The following is a 19,245-nucleotide window of genomic DNA, read 5'->3' as shown; positions in this document are numbered from 1 at the left end:
TTTAGTAGGTGTTGATTTTGGTTAAATATTATCTGGCAGAACCCCCCTGCTCTTGGCTTGAGTTTATTTGTGCCCAACTGGGAGAGCTGTGTGCACTTCTGTTTAATATCTCATCCAAAAATCTTCACTTTTCCTTGAACAATGCTTCCTTAGTACTGCAACTTGGAGACTTGAACACATAATATGAGCAGAGTGGGTCCTGACCCTCCAAACTTCTCAATTGATATTAGGGTGCTATATCTTGCTATGGCTGACACATGATTGGAGCTTGTTTATGCAGGAAGTTGTGAGATACATTTCTTGTGGCAAGGCAATTTGCTAAACAGTCTAGAAATGTGGCTAGTAATTGCAATGTTGCCTCTGTTGCTCTTAACAATTAACGAAGATAGAGGACCTATGGTTTCAGTGCCAAGGAGATTTCCAAAAAATGCAAGGTGGCCTTTATCTCTAAATGGCTGTCTTATTTAATATATTGATTTCTGTTGCTTTTTATTTCCTTATACTTTCAGGATCAATTGGTAGCTGTGAACAACAGGTTAAAGGAACAGATAAAGGATTATCAGCAAAAACAGACAGAGCTTAAAACCGACATTGAAAAAAAAGACCATCAACTGTGGCAGCTCAGAAAAGAATTAAAGGAATACACCGACTTACAACCCTGCAGTAGGCCAACCTTGGAGGTAAGATGTAGAAATAAGATACTGAACAATTTCAACAAAGATCTTTTAAATAGGCTGTATATGATATGGAGCCTATATCCATAAAGGAAGTATGGATTTTTTTTCTTTTAAGAAGCTTTTTTTTTCTGGAAATGCTCCCTTAATGAAACAAGGGGCACCACTGAAGTTGTAAAATGGGTTTTTGCACCATGCTGATTTTCAGCTCTTGCTTCATTGCTTAAGGCATCACACTTTTAGTTAAAGAGTTGCTGATCTGTTTTTATTTCACATAGTTTCTGTTTTAGTTTCATAATGTGGTTGTACTTGAATGTTACAGTAAGAACAAGAAATGACATGATGTTGTTTTCTTCCAGAATGCTTTAATCTGATTTAGGTAATTTTGAAATAGAGTACAACGGCAGGTTAATTCTCCTGAGGAAATTTGTACTATTTTTCTGGTGTTTACTTTTCACTGTTTCTAGTGCTTTGACACTTCAAGTGTTGATGCTGTCAGTTGTATTAATGTTTTATAAAATTAGAATTGAAATGAAAATAAGATTCCAGCAACATCATGTCTAATAAAATCTATTGTCTCTTTTTAATATCTCCCATCAACTTGAAATATACTTCATACAGTTTTGCTTTGTTTTTCCCTTTTGCTTTATGCCTTTTACTGACTTCTTATTTCTGTGTATGTTCTTCGTTCTTTTTGTTTTTGCCTTTGCACTTATGCCACCAAGAGCATTCTATGGTCAGACCCTCTGGGTTACATTAATTACTTTTATCTAGTTAGATAAAACCATGACAACATAAAATACAGTTGTTCCTTTCGGTAAAGTAAACTACTTTTGCTCTGCACAAAGGTCAAAAATTGTGTCAACCCACCACAGAACTACTTTCATGTCTTTCATATGTATTGTCATCATCTCAGGAGTCATCTATCAATCTTGTTTTTTTTTGGAAGGAAATTGGAGTAGATGAGTCCCAAGGAACTGGGAACTTCATCGTTGTCCATTCCTGGAGTCAGGCTCCAGAGAAGGCTTGAAGTCTGCTGTACAACCCATCATATCTGCAGATCAGAGAGAAGCTGGTAATGCAAGATGATCATTGGTCTGGTGAAAGAGGCCCACGAAGAGATGAATCTGGGGAAAAATGCCAGTGGAGAATTGAGAAGGATCAGTGGGGGGTGGGGGAACTGTCTCGTAGAATTTTGGGCATGGGGCCAAGAATGGTCTTGTTGGGTTTGCAAAGCAATGATAGATGCTGGGATCATTTGGAAGGAAATTGGGGACAGGAGGTCATGCTCAAGTGAGGGGAATACCAGGAAATAGTTATAGTGGGTGTTAGTTGTTCTCCCTACTTGACATAAATTTCTGGCACACAGTGGGAGGAAATGATGAAGATCCAGAAAAGTGGACCCAGGCTGTAGCAAAGAAATGCGAATCCTTTGTTGTTTTAGCAGATTGCCCCTATGTATATGAATGGCTTTAACCAATTATGTGTATATCTGATATTCTCTGATCAATCAGACTTTAAACAAAAAAAACTGGACCCAACAGTGAATGAGAGATATACATATATATATATATAAAATAAAAATGCAGAGTTGCCAGAGTTATTTCTGAATGTTAAATAAGTGAATCAAACTAGAATCTGTGGATTTCATGCAGAGTACAAGTGATCCAACCTGCAATCCATGGAAACTTAGCTTGATGGGCACTTATGTTTCTTATTTACGAGTTTTTTCCTGCGTGATCATTTTTGGGCCTGGATTTGGAAAGAGGTGATCTTAATCTTGTTGTCATATTGCTGAATAAATTGCACATTGAAAACGCAAGATCGGTTGGTGTCAACAACGCGCCATGCAAAATATTCAGAATATAGATTTAAGCTTTTCTTGTTCCATCTGTGTTATCCTGTTAATGTTTAAGTACCCCAAGACAAAGACTTGATTTATCCTCTGCTAGATTAATACTTGTAGTCTGACACAATTTCAGCAGATGGTGCTCACCGATCATGTACATGCTCAGTCAGTTGGAATTGGCGGCTACAACCTCTTCATTTGCTATTATTTTTGACATAAACTTAGAAATATATGCAATTTAAAATAAAACGTTTATCCTTTTGCATCTGATCTACTATCCCAGTAGCAAAGTAGTTTGCTTCTTTTTAAATATGTATACTTCAAAGTAAAATCTAGTTAATCACAGTAAAACTTTATATTTCAAGGTGAACTGGGAGTTGACTGAATCATCATTAAAGAAGGATGTTCCTTTGGCAGGGACAGATCATCATGCTTTATACAAGTATGTTTTCATCCCTCTTTGTTAAACTTGTTTTCTACAAATAAGATGATTTGGATCACAAACTCTGGGGTTTGTGATTTGGAACACAAAATAATAGATTACAGCAGTTGGAAATCAAGGCACTTTTTCATAGTGCTAATAAAAACCTTTTACAATAAAATGTAGCAACATTCAGTGAGCTCGGTTCCATGAAGATTCCATTTCTCTCAAACAAATGGTGTGTGTTCAGACTGCATATTAATCCCTTTGTTTTAACCAAGCCTTTCACAAATGTCAATAGAACTTATGACAAGGTGATGATGCTGCAAGTGAATGATAGCAATTGCAATGATCTGGCCAAACGAACTAGATGGGTTTGGAGATTTTGCTCTTGTGCAGGAAGAGTACCCTGCAATGCCAAATAGAATAATAGCATTTTGTTGAAGCTGTACAGCTGTTTCATTGAGGTTCTGTGCCATTGTGGTCCAGCAGTGCTCAGTTTCTGACTGTGATGCCTTTTACAGTTAAGAAAATTAATTCCCCTTTCAATTTTAGTTAGTGCCTCAAAGCTGCAGCTATGAAGATTTCCTTGTCTTCATGTCCCTTAAGTGGGGTGATCTAGGCTGGCAGTTTGCAACAACTATGAAATCCTTGCAAGATTTTATTGGATTCACTCACTGCACAAAGATAGTTTTAAGCACCAATTCTTTAGCTTCAGAGTTGGTTTCAAAAAATATACTTTTTAAAAACTCCTTTTTAAAAATGGCTTGGCCTGAAGGATGAAGGAGAATGAACAAAGCAGTAAATTGCTTCTCTGGGATCATTATCAATTTTTTTTCAATCCCTGCATGACCTATTTTGCCCAGGAGTTTAGGCTGATTCTTTAATTGCTAATTTGTGTATCATCTTAGTCAATTTTGTAATGTTTTTATGAAGATTGCCAATCCATTCTGCTTTCTATATCATTTATTTTGAACATTTAATGTTCCTCTTTGTGTTGCAGTTGTGAAGTGAATATCCAATGATTGTAATATTTATAAGAAGGATGTGCTCAATTATAGATTGGGACATCACAATCAACCATAGCCTCTTGTTTTCACTCTATAACTCGGGAAAAAATATATGTAATTAAGAACCTTGCATACAGCATAAACATGTTTCTCTAAGTAATATATTAAATGCAGTCGGAAAAATCAAGTTTTTATAAGTAAACAAGGCAAGCATGTTAATTAGCTGAAATTGCATCAGCAAAGATCTCCCAGATAAGGAACGACTTGAAAGGTTGCAATTTCAATTAATGCCCTACCACATTTGTTCTTTCAAAGCCTTTCTGGCTTCCATTTTCACTCTGTTAGCTAAAGTTATATATAGCCATTTATTTATGATAAGATTTTTTTAAATTCCCATAAAGTCAGCAGTTATGCATTTCTTTCTGTTTCTTATTATAGGTATTTCTATTTTCAATGCTGTGTTTCCAGAGGCCCACTAGTGTTTTGGGTCTTGAAAATTTTTTCTTGTTTGCAGTACTTAAATTTTTTTAAATCCTTGGCCTATGTATCTTCCATTTCTTTGTAGTCATCCCAGACAGAAATGAATTAATCAGTTCTGACTTGCAGTGCATCCATTTGGAGTATTTCTTTCTTTAACAAGCCCCTTTCTTTGTACTTTCTTCATCTCCTTGACTTTTGGAACTCAGGTTAAGTTCTTCCTCTGCTTGGGAGCAATAAATATTTTCTCCTGGTCCACTCCCCACCACAGTTCCAGTCTTTGCAAATCCCCATTCTCTCAAGAAATGATCAGTTCTATGTGACCGTTTCTTAACAATTAAGCAAAATGTAATGAACAGTTTAGTTAAAATGAATATCCTCTACAACAATGACCTTTAGCATTGAACTGTCATGAGTGAATAAGGTCTCCACCTAATTTACAAACAGAAGATCGCATGTTCTTAGCCAAAATATAAACTGCTGGAATAACTCAGCAGGTCGAGCAGCATCTGTGGAGGCAAAGGAATGGTCAACATTTCAGTCCTGGTATAGGGTCTGACCTGAAACATTGATCATCCCTTTACCTTCAAATGTGCTTGACCCACTGAGTTATTCCAGCAATTCATTTGTTTGCTCCAGATTCTAGCACCTGCAGTTAATTGTGCCTTGTTCAGAGCAGTTCAATTCATGTTACAGATATTACTGTATTACGGTAGCCTTCTGTACTCTTGGCTCAAAGTGGGAGAAGTCATCTTAAATTCTTGCCCCATAACTCTGTCCGTAACAAATTTACATTTGAGGAGTATAAAGTGAGAATAGGATTTGCCTTGTTATGATTTCCCCGCTTTGAGAAGTCCACTGACATGAGAGAGGTTAATAAAAAGACATCTTTTGGCAAGTTATTCAAACCTTATCAATTGTACTTCCGATTGAAGAGGGGAGAAGATCAAAGAAAAAATAAATTGAATTTCTTTTATTTTGTATAATATATTTGAGGAGGTCACTTTATTGAGACATTAACCAGTGGCAATAACCTTCACTGAATGCAGAATAGATATGTTATAGATAAGTGCATAGTATGCCAGATTAGCAAAGCAGTTTGCATTCCTGCCAGGGTCTTCAGTGAAGTACCTCTGCATTCCTACTGGCATGTTACCAACCCCTGAATGGGTGATTATCTTTGCCATGCTGGTATAAGTTTGGAGCAGTAATTCAGCAGGATTTATAGTGCCAATCTAGTGCTGGATCTTTGTAAATGCCAGATTAAATTGACACAAACTTGGCAGTATAAACTGGTTATAAACATTCGACTTCTGTGTTGAGGAATTAGTCCAAAATGTGATATTCTCCCATGAAACTAATACATAGTTCCAAAATATAAAGGTTACACTGCAATAAATGTCATTTTATCTGTAACTGAAAATGATACTGAGGGGTGTTAGAATTCATACCTGCACAAAGTAAGAAGCCATTCATTCAAAATGTGATTCTTATCACCACCTGGTGGCCTGTCTCCAACAGATGATCACAGGTTCAAGAAATGTAGAAAAATTGGCTGTTTTCTACTGTTACAAGCGCACCTTCTGTCAGCTGATCATGTACCAGCATTGATTATAGTCATGGCCAATCTAAGGCCTAAACTCTCCCTCATTTCTACCAAGGAAGGTTGTGTGGTATGTGTGGTACTGAGTGATGCTATGAGTGAAAATTAACATTGAGCCATTTTCTTGATGTACAATTCTTGCATTGCAGAGAGAGGATGAGTTTGCTTTTCAGGGAATTTATCAAGAATTTAAGCATCTGTCTGCCTTGACCAAAAAACAAACAGAACTCTCTCAGTAAATATAACTACAACAAAGAAGTAATAAGTGAGTACTGTACACATTTGCATTGTACGTCCAATTGTTTAGGATATCAAATAATATTTCTACAAAACTGAAGACCTGCAATTTTTCATTGTAACACCCTCCACACAAAATCTCTTTGCTATCTGACGCCCTTAATTTTTTGTTTTTTTTTAACAGTATTTCTGGAACCATAGTGATTTTTTTTTCAATAGAAGCAATGGACAAAATTAATTCAAAGGGAAATTTTGCAGATTTTCTGGTAGTGTTAGAAAATTCAGTTCAGATAACTGTTTATTGATTTTGCTATGCTGTAATACTTTTCATCTTTCTAATTTATATCAGCCCTCAAAGCCTGCTGCTGCTTCTGTGTTAATGATTAGAAACTTTTAACATTCTAGGTTTGAATTTCCAACACATGAAATCTTAAGGGAGAAAATACAAGTTAAGTTAATCTATTGAACATTTTCATGATGTTAAAGTGCTGCTAGAAATGTCCTTATGGATCTAAAATCCTTCTCACTTCCACCATAGTAATCTTTCCTCTCTCAATTCATAATTCCCAAACATCAAGATTTTTCTTGATGCCAATAATAATTAAAGAAACTCTCAAAAAAGGTTATTTGATAAATGATCTCAAATGTATGGCTTCAATTTTTTTGCTTAATATGTAGATATGTCTAAACAATCCACATTTCTTGTTTGGTCTTGCAGCAAAGGAGGACTAAACTATTAATAAAGGAATAAACAGAGTATGTGATAAAGCTTATCAGAAAGTTCAAAACATTACGAGTTTTCTTGGATTTTTATGAGAAAGTTACCAAAATTCCCTAAACATGTAACAGAAAGGGAGTTTGGGGAATTAATAATAGAAAGCAATGAGATGGAAGATGAATTAAACAGACATTTACATCAGTCTTCCCTTAAGATGTTCCAGGTAAAAATCCCAGGGAAAAAAATGTGAATTTAAAATTGGAAGGGAGGAAGGAACTCAAGTAAATTACTCAGCAAATTGTTGGAGCTGAGGGCTGATATGTCTCTCTGCCCTGAAGGATTTCATCCTGGTGACTTAAAAGAAGTAGCTGGTGAGATAGTTATCACATTGGTTTTACTTTTCCAATACTCCATAGATTTAAGTAAAATTCCATTAGATTGGAAATAGCTTTGTAACTTCTTTAGCTAGTAGATATAACATCTGTGATAGGGAAATTGCAAAAACCTATGATTAAAGACCTTATAGTAGGGCTCTAAGAAAAACTCAAAGTAGTCGGGTCAAGTCAACATTGTTTTGTTTGAAGGGAAATCATGTTTGACCAACCACATGTCTTTAAAGAAGGAATGTGCTGTGAATGAAGGGAACCCGTGGGTGGACTCTACTTGGCTTTCTAGAAGGCAACCTGATTAAGTGCCACAACACAATTTATCTCAGAAATAAAAGCTCATCATGTAGGATGTAGCATATAGAAGATTGACTGGCTAACTGGAAATGGAGTAGGCATCAGTGTGTTTTTCCGGCAAGATGAAGTGAATGGTATATTACAGGGATCAGTCACTGGAGCTTCAACATTGTACAATTTATATAGATGACTTGGATGAAAGCACCAAAGGCATGGTTGCTAAATTTGCTGATGACACAGAATATGTTGGAAAGCACCTTAAGAGGACATAAGGGGGCTACAAAAAATTATAGATAGGTTAAATGAGTAGGCAAAGAAGATGCGAAATTGTCCATTTTGACAGAAAGAGATGAAGAAACATATTATCGAAATGATGAGAGTTTGCAGAGCTCTGAAATGCAGAGGGATTTGTGTGTCCTTGTGCATAATGTGGAAAAGACTACTGTGTAAGTAGAGCAAGTAATTAGGAAAGCTAACAGAATGTTGTCGTTTATTGCTCTAGGGGAATTGAATATAAAGTACAAAGATTTTAGTCTGTTATACATGGCAATGAGTGGGATGAAATCCAGAGTAGTGTCTGCAGTATTGCTAGATTAAGGAGCAGTCCAAGAAGTTTACTGGACCTGATACTTGGAATGAGCAAGTTATCTTATGAATAAATGTTGAAGAGACTAGACTTGTTCCATTTATGTTCAGAAAATGAATGGACTCAGAAGTTGATGGATTCTTGATAATTGGGTGAAAGGTTACTGTGGGTAGCTGGGAACGTGGTGTTGATATTATATGCAAATCAGCCAAAGTCGTATTGAATATCAGAGTAGTCTTGAGGGCAAAAACAGCCTACTGCTCATTCAGGTGCTTATGTTATGCTAAGTTACCAGCTACCTTGTAAGGTATCAGTTTGTCCTTTCCAGCTGTTGGTGTGCTGGAACTGCAATGCAATTTGGGGGAAAAAAGTAGAGTGAAAGCTATTTTATTCCCATGAATTTTTGGAAATAATAACTCTTTGGGAAACAAACTTAATGACTCAGCATTTACACAGCACATCTTCCCACCACCACAGCTTGTAATGACCAACTATTTTGATGTTGCTAAGGGAACTCAATGCAGGTATTCTTTTATTAATGTATGAAGATGATGGGACCAAATATACTCCCTATATTTATGATAAATGATGGGTGGGAGTTGTGAAAATTTTCAGAGTGGTTGTGACAACACAAATGGTTTGAACATTGTCCTTTTGACAAGGGTTGCATTCCTGCAAATTTTTCCACATTAATTTCTAAATATATGAAGATCAAGGGATATAGCACTCGTGGTGTGAGATAAAAGATCAGCCATGATCAGAGTGAGTGCATAGTAGGCACGAGAGAGCCTGGGTTGGCCTAGTTCAGCTTCTCTTTATTCTGTTCTTGTATTAATCTGATACCAATAATAACATGCTGTTTTTGCTTGGTTTTTCAATTTTAGATATGCCTTTCTCAATGCCTATACAGTGCACAGATGAAGGAGAGCAAGAACATATAACAAAAGCTACTGTGAAGGAGGGAAGTCTATCAAAGGACTTTGTTGCATCACAAGGCCACAGAGTTCAACAGGAGCAACTTCGTGTTGTTGAGTCATTGTCTGATTTAGATATCAAATTTCCACCTTCAGATAATGATTATGATTTCCTAAACAGTGCACCAGAAAAACCAAGACTAAAACTTCCTATTGGAGTCCCTACTTGTAAAGTTGAAGAGGTGCTGCTGAATGATAATATCCAGGACTTGAATGAAAAATGCAATAAACAAGAATGGACTTCATTTGAAATTTGTAATGTGGGACCAACTAATGAAGCATCTGCCAACCTTTTCTGTGGTGAACAAGGGAAATGTGCAAACATTAATATTTCCACAGTTGACAGAACCCCATTTAGAAGTCCTTCAAGCCCTTCAGTTCATAAACCTTCCAAATCCTTTCCTAAACGTTGAAGAATCTAATCTTAAGCTTTCCGTCAACAGAGATAAGAGGACCACAGCAGGTAAGTCAAAAATTCCAAAACCAGCATTATAAATAGTTTATTCCCATTGCATTCTTGTTTACTCAGTGTTACGTTCATATTAGAATCGGGTCAGATTTTAGAGTCAAAATAATAGAAGCTAATGTTTAGTTGTGCTTAAGCAGTATGACAAGCACAGGCTAAGAGCAAATATTTGATTAAATGCTAATATCCCAACTATTTGTCTCATTTGCATCTATGTTAACTTCACAAAGTTTTTGCTCATTCCATTATCGTTGACTTTAAATATCTTAAATTTGCTGTATCTTAATGATGAGCACACATTTTATACAAATTTCAGTCTCATTATTTGACCACATTTAATAACATTTATGATGTGACAATTCCTACTGCCAATCAATTCCTTTTTGTACTGAACATGAACATATGTGGAAGCCTTATTTCAACAATTAGAGGTTTTAACATCTTACATAAAAACGTTGATTCCTCCTCTTTCAATCTAGTCTATCTTTTTGTTTCTTATCTTTTGTGATTTAACATTGAATTTCTACTAGGCTTTCTGCTAGTATTTGTTTCTGACTTTATTTATTCCAGAATACAGATGCTTCAGGTTGTGACAGGTGCAGGTAAGAGAAGAGGGGGAGTTGCCTTCTTGATAGCAGAACGTAACAAAGGTCATTAGAGAGGATATTCTTGGGGGTTCATCCAGTGAGGCCATATGGGTAGAACTTAGAAACAAGAAGGGGAGGGTCATTCTGATGGGATCGTATTATAGGCCCCCCCACCCCACCCTCAGTAGTCGGTGGGAATTGGAGGAGCAGATGTGTAGAGAGATTGCAGCTTGTTGTAAACATTATAGGGTAGTATTAGTGGGAGATTTTAACTTCCCTAATATTGACCGGGCCAACCACAGTGTGAAAGGCTTGGATGGACTGGAATTTATGAAATGTGTCCAAGAATTCTTCCTTTATCAATATATAGAGGGAACTACTAGAGAGGGTGCAACACTGGACCTCCTCCTTGGGAATGAGGTAGGGCAAGTGGTGGAAATGTCTGTTGGTAAGCACTTTGGGTCCAGTGCTCATAATTCAATTAGTTTTAATATAGTTACAGTGAAGGATACGACTGGTTCACAGATTAAGGTCTTGAACTGGGGGAGAGCAAATTTTGGAGCCATTAGGCGGGAGCTTGCAGTGGTTGATTGGGCGACATTGTTTGCAGGGAAAGGAGCATCTGCCAAGTGGGAAGCCTTTTAAACATGTGATGTCAAGAGTTCAGGAGCTACATGTTGTTCCTGTTAGGGTGAAGGCAAGGTTGGCAGGTTTAGAGAACCTGGTTGATGAGAGATATTGAGGTTCTGGTTAAGAAAAAGACGGTGGCATACACTATGCATAACAATTGGGAACCAGTGACTCCCTTGATGACTACAAGAAGTGTTCGGAGGCATTAAGAGGGAAGTTAGAAGGGCAAAAAGATGATATGAGAGAAACCTGCAGGCAAGGTGAGAGAATATCGCAAGAGGTTGTAATAGGTATACTAAGAGTAAAAGAGTGGCTAGTGAGAGACTAGGTCCCCTCAAAGATCAGCCTGGCCGTCTGTGTGAGGAACCAAGCAAATGGGTGAGATTTTTAATGTGTATTTCTCTTCAGCTTTTACTGTGGAGAAAACAATGAAAGCTAGGGAAATGGGGGAATGAGTTGGATTGTTTTGCATCACATACGAATTAGCAGGGAGGAATATTGGAGGCCTTAAAGTGTATTAAAGTGGAATAAATCCCCAGGACCTGACCTGGTGTGTTATCGGACCTTGTGGGAAGCTAGGGAAGAAATTGCAGAGGCCCTTTGCAGAGATTTTGCTTAATCTCTGGCCACAGCAGAGATTCCAGAGGACTGGAGAGTGGCTAATATGGTACCATTGTTTAAAAAGGGTAGCAAAGCAAGCCAGGAAACTACAGGCCAGTGAGTATGACATCGGTGGTGGGGTAAATTGCTGGAGGGGATTCTGAGGGACAGAATCTACCAACATTTGGAGATGACGGGGTCTGATTCAGAACAATCAGCACAGCTTTGTGCATGGGAAGTCGTGTTCTGACAAATCTCTTGGAGTTCTTTGAGGAGGTACCAAGAGGGTAGATGAGGGTAGGGCACTGGATGTTGTGTATATGGACATTAGCAAGGCCTTTGGACAAGGTCCCTCATGGCAGGCTAGTCTGGAAGATTAGATCGCATGGGATCCAGGAGGAGGTAGCAGATTGGATTCATAATTGGCTCAGTGGTAGGAAGCAGAGGGTGATGGTTCACTGTTGTTTATCGGACTGGAGGCTGTGTCTAGTGGTGTGCCACAGGGGTCAGTGCTGGGGACCTTTGTTGTTTGTAATTTATATGAACGATTTGGATGTGAATGTACAAGGCATGATTAGTAAGTTTGTGGGATGATACTAAAATAGGTGGTGTTGTAGTTTAGTGTAGAATGTTATGAAAAATTACATGGATCTAGATCAGCTGGGTATGTGGGCTGAGGACTAGCAAGTGGCTTTCAATCCAGATGAATGTGAGGTATTGCATTTTGGGAGGATCTAACTAGGGTAGGTACTTGTACAATGAATGGCAGGGCCCTGGGGATTTTTATGGAACAGGTGGACCTTGCAATGCAAGTGCATAGTTCGCTGAAAGCAGTGTCGCAGGTTGATAGGGTGGTGAAGAAGGCATTTGACACGCTGTTCTTCATCAGCCAGGACACTGAGTATAGGAGTTGCAGTTACATAAGATGTCGGTGAGGCCACACCTTGGAGTATTGTGTACAGGTTTTGGTCACCCTGTTCAGGGAAAGATGTTATTAAACTAGAAAGAGCACCAGAAAGATGTACCAGGCTGTTGTCTGGACTTGGGGGCCCGAGTTACAAGGAGAGGTTGCATAGACTAGGATTTTATTCCCTGAACATATGATATTGAGGGGTGACCATGATAAATGTATATAAGATCATGAGGGGCGTAGACAGGGTGAAAGCACATAGTGTCATGTACCAGCAACAAAAGAAAACACACCGAGTCATGTATAAGTGTTTAAAAACTATTTTATAATAACTACTTATGATAATAAGAAAATAAAAGTAAAAAAAAGTTAGAATGTTAGAAGTAAAAATGTTAGATCTTAAACATTAACCCCAAAAACTAAACTCGACGTGTGTGTGTGGCAAATTCCCAAACTCCAAGTCCAGGAATAGTTCTCAAGTTCAGTTCAGCAAGCCGTAAGGTGAAACGTGAGCAAAGGCTTCTGCAAAGCCACCGTTGACTGAAGAGGAAATGTAGAGAGAAAATAGAGAGTAATTATGAATCCAAATATTCCACGATGGAACTCATATGACACCTCAATCACTGATGATCTCCATTCCTTTGTTCCGAAGTATCTGCCACCCCGAAAGGCATCCGAGACGTGGCCCGTCCCACACAAATACCTGTTTCCTTCTACAGGTTAACGACAAAGTGGACTCCACCGGATTACTCCAAAAATCCATACGTGGATCGTAGTAACAGACACAGTCATTGTTTTTCATCCATCGATTACAGAGACCAGCAGGCAGGTGTCTCTCTCTCTCTCTCTCTCTCTCTCTCTCTCTCGCTCTCTCGCTCTCTCGCTCTCTCTCTCTCTCCTCCAACTGACCTCCGACTGCTCCAAAATGTCATCACATCCTTATCTCCTGTTGTTGTCATCACGCCACACACACACACACACACACACTACTGTGCAATGTCTTAAAGGGACATTCACCAATAGTAACTTAATCTGTAACAATAGTAATTTTCCCAGGGAGGGGGTGCTAAATCAAGATGGGCATAGGTTTAAGATCAGAGGCCAGAGATTTAAAAGGGACATGTGGGGTCAACTTCTTCACGCAAAGGGTGGTGCATATTTGGGAATGAGCTGCCAGAACTAGTGGTTTAGGCAGGCACATTAGCAACATTTAAAAGTCATCTAGATAAGTACATGGATAGGAGAGGTTTAGAGGACTATGGGCCAAATGCAAGTAGATGGGATTAGTTCACTGTGGTAGCATAGTAGGCATGGACCAATTGGGCTGAAAGGGCCTGTTTCCATGCTATGACTCTGAGTCATTCATTTGAATTAAATAAATGTACTGTATTTGTACTACTCAGTCAGGTTCCAATTGCCCTGTTAAGGCTCACTAACAATATTCTCATTTGCATTTTCAGAAATTTAGCAGAAGAGTACTTGGCCAAGTCTAATTAATGATGGACGTTCTTTGATGCCTTGCTACAATAAAATTTAGCTGACTGTGTTCACCCAAGTCTTGATGTATTTTGCTAGCTCCTGAGCAATGTCTATATGACCTGAAAGCATTCTTTTCACCAATAGGTATATTGCAATGTTAATCAGCAAGTAAAATTACTTTGCACTTATCCTACTGGTCTTTCAAAGAAAAATAATACTCTTTCTGTCATTCCATTAAACTGTAAACCATAGAACAGTTAATGCTTCAGATTCATGAATCAATATGATTTATCCTTTTTCTTGATATGAAAGAATTGAGTAAGTACATTGGTTATAGGTAAAGATTCGCAGACGACTGGCTCGGTGAGGTACGCATTTTGGAAAGTTATCCTTTTCATTCATGGTATGATAGCTTATCATCAGCGTGACTGTATGATACAACTTTATTATGTATCTGATTATCAATCAGGAGCTGTAAATGGAAACCATTTTGCCTTATAGGTACTTTCTAATCACTCACTGAATTTCCTTTACAGAAAATGGATCTTCCTTTCTCATGTTTTGTAACTGAGCAGTAAAGCACTGAGCCCTACCTGCTTTGCTGGTTGTTAATGTGGAATTTCAATTTGACAGTTTAGTTTGAGAAGACTTGTAGCTGAGTATCTAGATATTTCCATGGTGACAAAAGCAATCACTTGCTTAACTGGACATTGAATCCGTTGCAACTGTCTATCTTTTCATCAGCAAATGAAGCAAATGCATTTTGTTCATTTGGAGGAAAATTGGGATTATGAAATTCCCCTTGGATTCTTTGATCTTTCTCAAAGGGTCCAGATAGGAATGTTGCAATGCAATAACTACTTGGTTTCATCACTGGGGATCCAAGTGAAAGAAGACTGGCGGTACTGGAAGAAATACTTGAAGACAACAGGGAAGATCTAGAGTCTGTGATATCATTAGTCAGAATCACTAATAGGCTATTTGGCCCAGTATGTGTATGTCAAACATCAAGTACCCAATTATACTAATCCCATTTACCAGCAATTAATCAGTAGTCTTCTATGCCTTGTCAATTCACATGCTTTTCCAGGTACTTTTGAAATGTTGTAAGAGAACTTGCTTCCTCCACCTTCTCAGACAGTGCATTTCAGGTTTGCAACCACCTGTGAGGGGGTGGGAGATCCTCTAACCTTATTACTCTCATCTTAACCTATGCCCTGAGAAGTCTCTGTTAGGGGTAAACATTTCTTACTATCTCACCTATATGCTTCATAAATTGTAGATCTTTATCATGCCCCCCCCCCCCCCCACCAGCAGCCTCCTCTGCTCTAATAAAAACAAACCCAGCCTATCCAGTCTTTCCTTGTAACTGAGGCATTCTGCCCAGCAGCATCCTGGTAAATCACATCTGCACCCTCTCCAGTACAGTCACATCCTTCCTATGGTGTGGCAACCAGAACTGCACATAGTATCCAAGCTTTCGCCTAACCAATGTTTTTAAAAAGTTGTTCCATGCCCTTCTTGCTCTTATATTCTATATCCCGGCTAAAGAAGGCTTTCTTCACCACCTTATCAACCTGTGCTGCCACCTTAATGGATCTATGAATTTGTACACTGAGATCCATCTGTTCCTCAGTGCTTCCCTAGGGTTCTAACATTGATTTTGTATGTTCTGCTCTTACGCGATCTCCCAAAATGTATCAGCTCTGATTTATTGGGATTAAATTCCACATGCCATTGCTCTGTACAACTAACCAGCTGATTAATAATATGAAATGGAAATATTGGGTTGCATTATCCACTTAAATCTGCTTCAGGTTGGATGATGTGACCCTATTTGTCAAGTTTGAAATTGTGGATTTTTTTCCCCCACTTGGGGGAAAAACGCAGTGATTCCAGGGCAAATTAAAACCAACAATGAATAGTTTAAAAAAAGTGCCTGGAAATATTTTTAAAAAGTGCTGATAATAAACTTGGACATAGATATCAAGACTTTTGCTCAAACTCAACTGGTTACATGACATGTCTTTAGAGAAGAAAACTTAGCATCCCTTCTCCATCTGACCTTTATTTGATTCTAATCATGACACCAATAAGTATGACTCTTAACTTCCACCCATATGTCACTCTCCCCCTTCACCCATAGTTTAATAGAGGACTATCAAACTAAGTTGTATAAAATTGATAGAGTACCAGAGATTCAAGAAGATGACCAACATTTAAATGTCTGCAATTATTTGCAGACTGTCTGTAGATGCATAACTTGTGTGTGTATTGGGACCAACCATGAGCCCTCATTTATAGTGGAGGGATCTTGCGGAGCTGGAGTTGGCAGTTCAAATTGGAGCCAACTGCTTTCAGATGCAGAAACTTTTAAGTCTCAGACTTGGCTGCTTACATTAACACATGTAGAAGTCTGACTTAGCATGACGGATGCTGCACTCCACACTGAGTTCAGCAGTGGGGCACAGCAATTGGAATCACTTTCTAGAATAGAGACACCATTGATTTCATTTGGGATTCTTGGTCTTTGGATTTTGTACCTTAGAAGAAGGCAAGTTTCTTATTTAAGTTAAACTTGGAAATAATTAAGAATATTGAAGTTTTTTTTGTTTTTGATTTTAATTACTTAAACTTAATTTTAATGGTTTTTAAATAGTTTGATATAAGAGAAATTTCAAAACTTAAAAACTGTTTGTAACTTTGATAGGAGGCTGCTTTCCAGATTGTTTTGGGGGGGGGGGGGGGGGGGTGGATGTTGATGTTGGGGTTGGGGTTGGGGTTGTCACTGCTGTGAGGCCTTGTCACTGCTGGGACCTGATGAGAATGGCCCTCTCCATCTGACCAGTTGAATCCCATTTTATCTCTGACTTGTGTCAAAATTAATTTGGATGGTGGAAGGAAGGTCCCCCCTGGCTGGAAGAACCTAATGTAAAATGAATTCGGACAGTCTCCATTTAATTTCTTGTATATAACTGGGTCCAATTTGGCACTATTTATTAGTGTAACAGATCGTTTATGGTTTGATGCAAAAAAGTAGAGGTGTGTGTGGGGTGGGTGAATAAACTGCTGAGGTACTTTGTGACTGGGTTGAGAAATCTTCACTTTGTTTGTAGTTTGCTTGCAGTACTTTCTGTTGACGGCTTTCTGAGGTCTCCCTTTCCCAATACTTCTCTGTTTTTGCTGAAGAAGATTTATTTGATTAGCAAACTAATTAATTCATAGCTATTTGAATATTAATTATTTCCACTTGAAAAATAAAGATAGGATCAGTTTCGCAGGTGTGGCTGTAAGTCAGCTCTTGATATCAAAAGCAATTTAAATCACATTTACCTTTTAACATCTCTCTGTTTTACACAACATACATTTGGAGCTCTTTTATAACTAAGGATTAATGATTAATGATTTTTGTCATTCAAGACAACCACTTACATTTATTTTGTGAATATTATTTCAAATTAAGGAAAGCTAGCCACCAAATTAGTTTAATGAGTTTCCTACTACAGTGAGTGGAATAATGAAGCTTTTTGTTGAAACTCTAGATACATCAGGACAGTTGTGTACCTTGGCAATTGTGCACGTGCAGAGCAAAATAAACTCTCTTCCAGCTGGTTAAGGCCAAATGCTCTGCTTAAACTCATTAAATATGCATAGATAGCAGAGTATATTTTGCCTAATAGTTGTAGGCTGTAGACTCCAAGCTATGCTCGTCCTCTCACCTTTATCTGGTGCCACAAGTCAGGGATGTTGGTTTTGCTGCCCATTAATCACACCATCCATACCATGTAATTTTTTTTGAATGCTTAAGCACTTATTTGTTTGCCATTTATCAAAAAATAATCAACTTAAAATGTATTAGTTGGCTACTTGAAAAAGAATACATTCTGGAATATTGTCATCTTTCAGCAAGGATACCAGAGTAAAATTAAGGACTTTGGCATGAGTCCGATACTCTGTCTGTGGATTATTCGATTATGTTCCAAATGTTAGTATTTCAGAACAGTCATGTGGTGTACCACACAAATGATGATCTGATTTTGACGGTTGGATAGGAGAATATCCTCCACATATTAAGTTTGGTATTATTTGTCCCCTCTCCTTTCTTTATTTACTGCTTTAAGTTACTGGGAATATGGCAGATATGGAATGAAGTAAAAATCAGTTTTCCATTTTGGGTTTTTCATTCTCTACTAACAGCTTTTAACTAAGTGTATGGTTTGCAGTTTATGGTTATCTTTCATGTAAAAAGAACCTGCTGTTAACAAATGCTGAATTAAGGAACCATGTATGGTACCATCTATTTCTTGACATCATCTTGTGTTTTGTTTGTAACCTGGTAGTATCCAATGATGTGTACTGAATGCATTTCTTCAGAAAGATCAGGTTCTTATAAAGTAAGTTGTTTTTATCATAAGCTTAATTTTTATGTGGAAATTACCTCTTTTTAGTGCACAGTAGTTGTGTGTTCCTTTCCTGGTAGTAGCATTCGAATGAGGCACTAGGAAACATTCAGTTTTATTCCTTCATTTTGTTTTGTTTCAGGAAAATTCTCAACTATTCCTGAGGCAAATCATATTCTGTTGTGAATAATTGGGAATCAGTTCAATTTCTTTGCTATATTTCAACTAATTCAGGGTGTTCTACATTAGTAAGTTTATTTTATAAACTGAAGTCTTTAAGATTGAAAACATTGTTCTTTAACTATTAGGGTGTTTCTTTGCTCCGCTCTTCATTTACCTTAAACTCTTCTGTGCATTCAGTCATTGAGTTATTTATTTTAAGGACAAAATAACATGTTATCCAGTAAGTATAAATCTATATATGGCTTGTCCTATGTTTAGAACTTGGAGGTGCAGAATCACCTCAATCGGAATTTTCTTCACCATTTTTCGATTATTTTACTTGTGCTGAGTGTTACTTCTTGATATTTACATGCCAGTTTATATACTCCTATACTCTCCTGGGCTGTGTAGCTGATGCTTTATGATTTTCAATATTTTTTCCTCTCATAAAGAGTAAAAGAATCTCCAGGGAAGGGTTAGAATCAAGATGTGACAGAAAGGCTAAGTTTCAGCCTTTTCACCACTCTCTACTTCCAGCTCTTTTTACGTTGGACAGGTTTTGCAACATTTAACTTTGAAGTAAAAATTAAACATATGTTCAGAAAATGCGTGATCATTTGCTGTTAATAAAATTTTAATATGCAGTATCAAGTGATAGGTCTACAACATAGAAATAGGCCCTTTGGCCCACCACATCTATGCCAACTATCATGGCTTTATACAAATTCCAGTTACCTGCATTAATTCCAAATTCATCTATGCCTTACTCTTCAAATACT

At 37.7% G+C, this 19,245-nt stretch overlaps 1 protein-coding gene across 1 annotated transcript in view; it reads left to right on the top strand.

The window, feature by feature from the left end:
- tank (TRAF family member-associated NFKB activator) overlaps positions 1-19,245 on the top strand; it is a 64,379-nt gene that overhangs the window by 29,360 nt on the left and 15,774 nt on the right. Inside the window, exons 6-9 of the mRNA XM_052028103.1 lie at positions 510-680; positions 2,889-2,985; positions 9,143-9,640; positions 9,676-9,695. Of these exons, the coding sequence (XP_051884063.1) occupies positions 510-680; positions 2,889-2,985; positions 9,143-9,640; positions 9,676-9,695 (786 nt within the window). The remainder of the gene's footprint in view (positions 1-509; positions 681-2,888; positions 2,986-9,142; positions 9,641-9,675; positions 9,696-19,245) is intronic.

The sequence above is a fragment of the Pristis pectinata genome, chromosome 1 (assembly GCF_009764475.1).
Source record: "Pristis pectinata isolate sPriPec2 chromosome 1, sPriPec2.1.pri, whole genome shotgun sequence".
Classification (NCBI taxonomy): Eukaryota; Metazoa; Chordata; class Chondrichthyes; order Rhinopristiformes; family Pristidae; genus Pristis; species Pristis pectinata.
The sequence above is the reverse complement of the archived record's forward strand: the minus strand, read 5'-3'. Positions and strand labels throughout refer to the sequence as shown.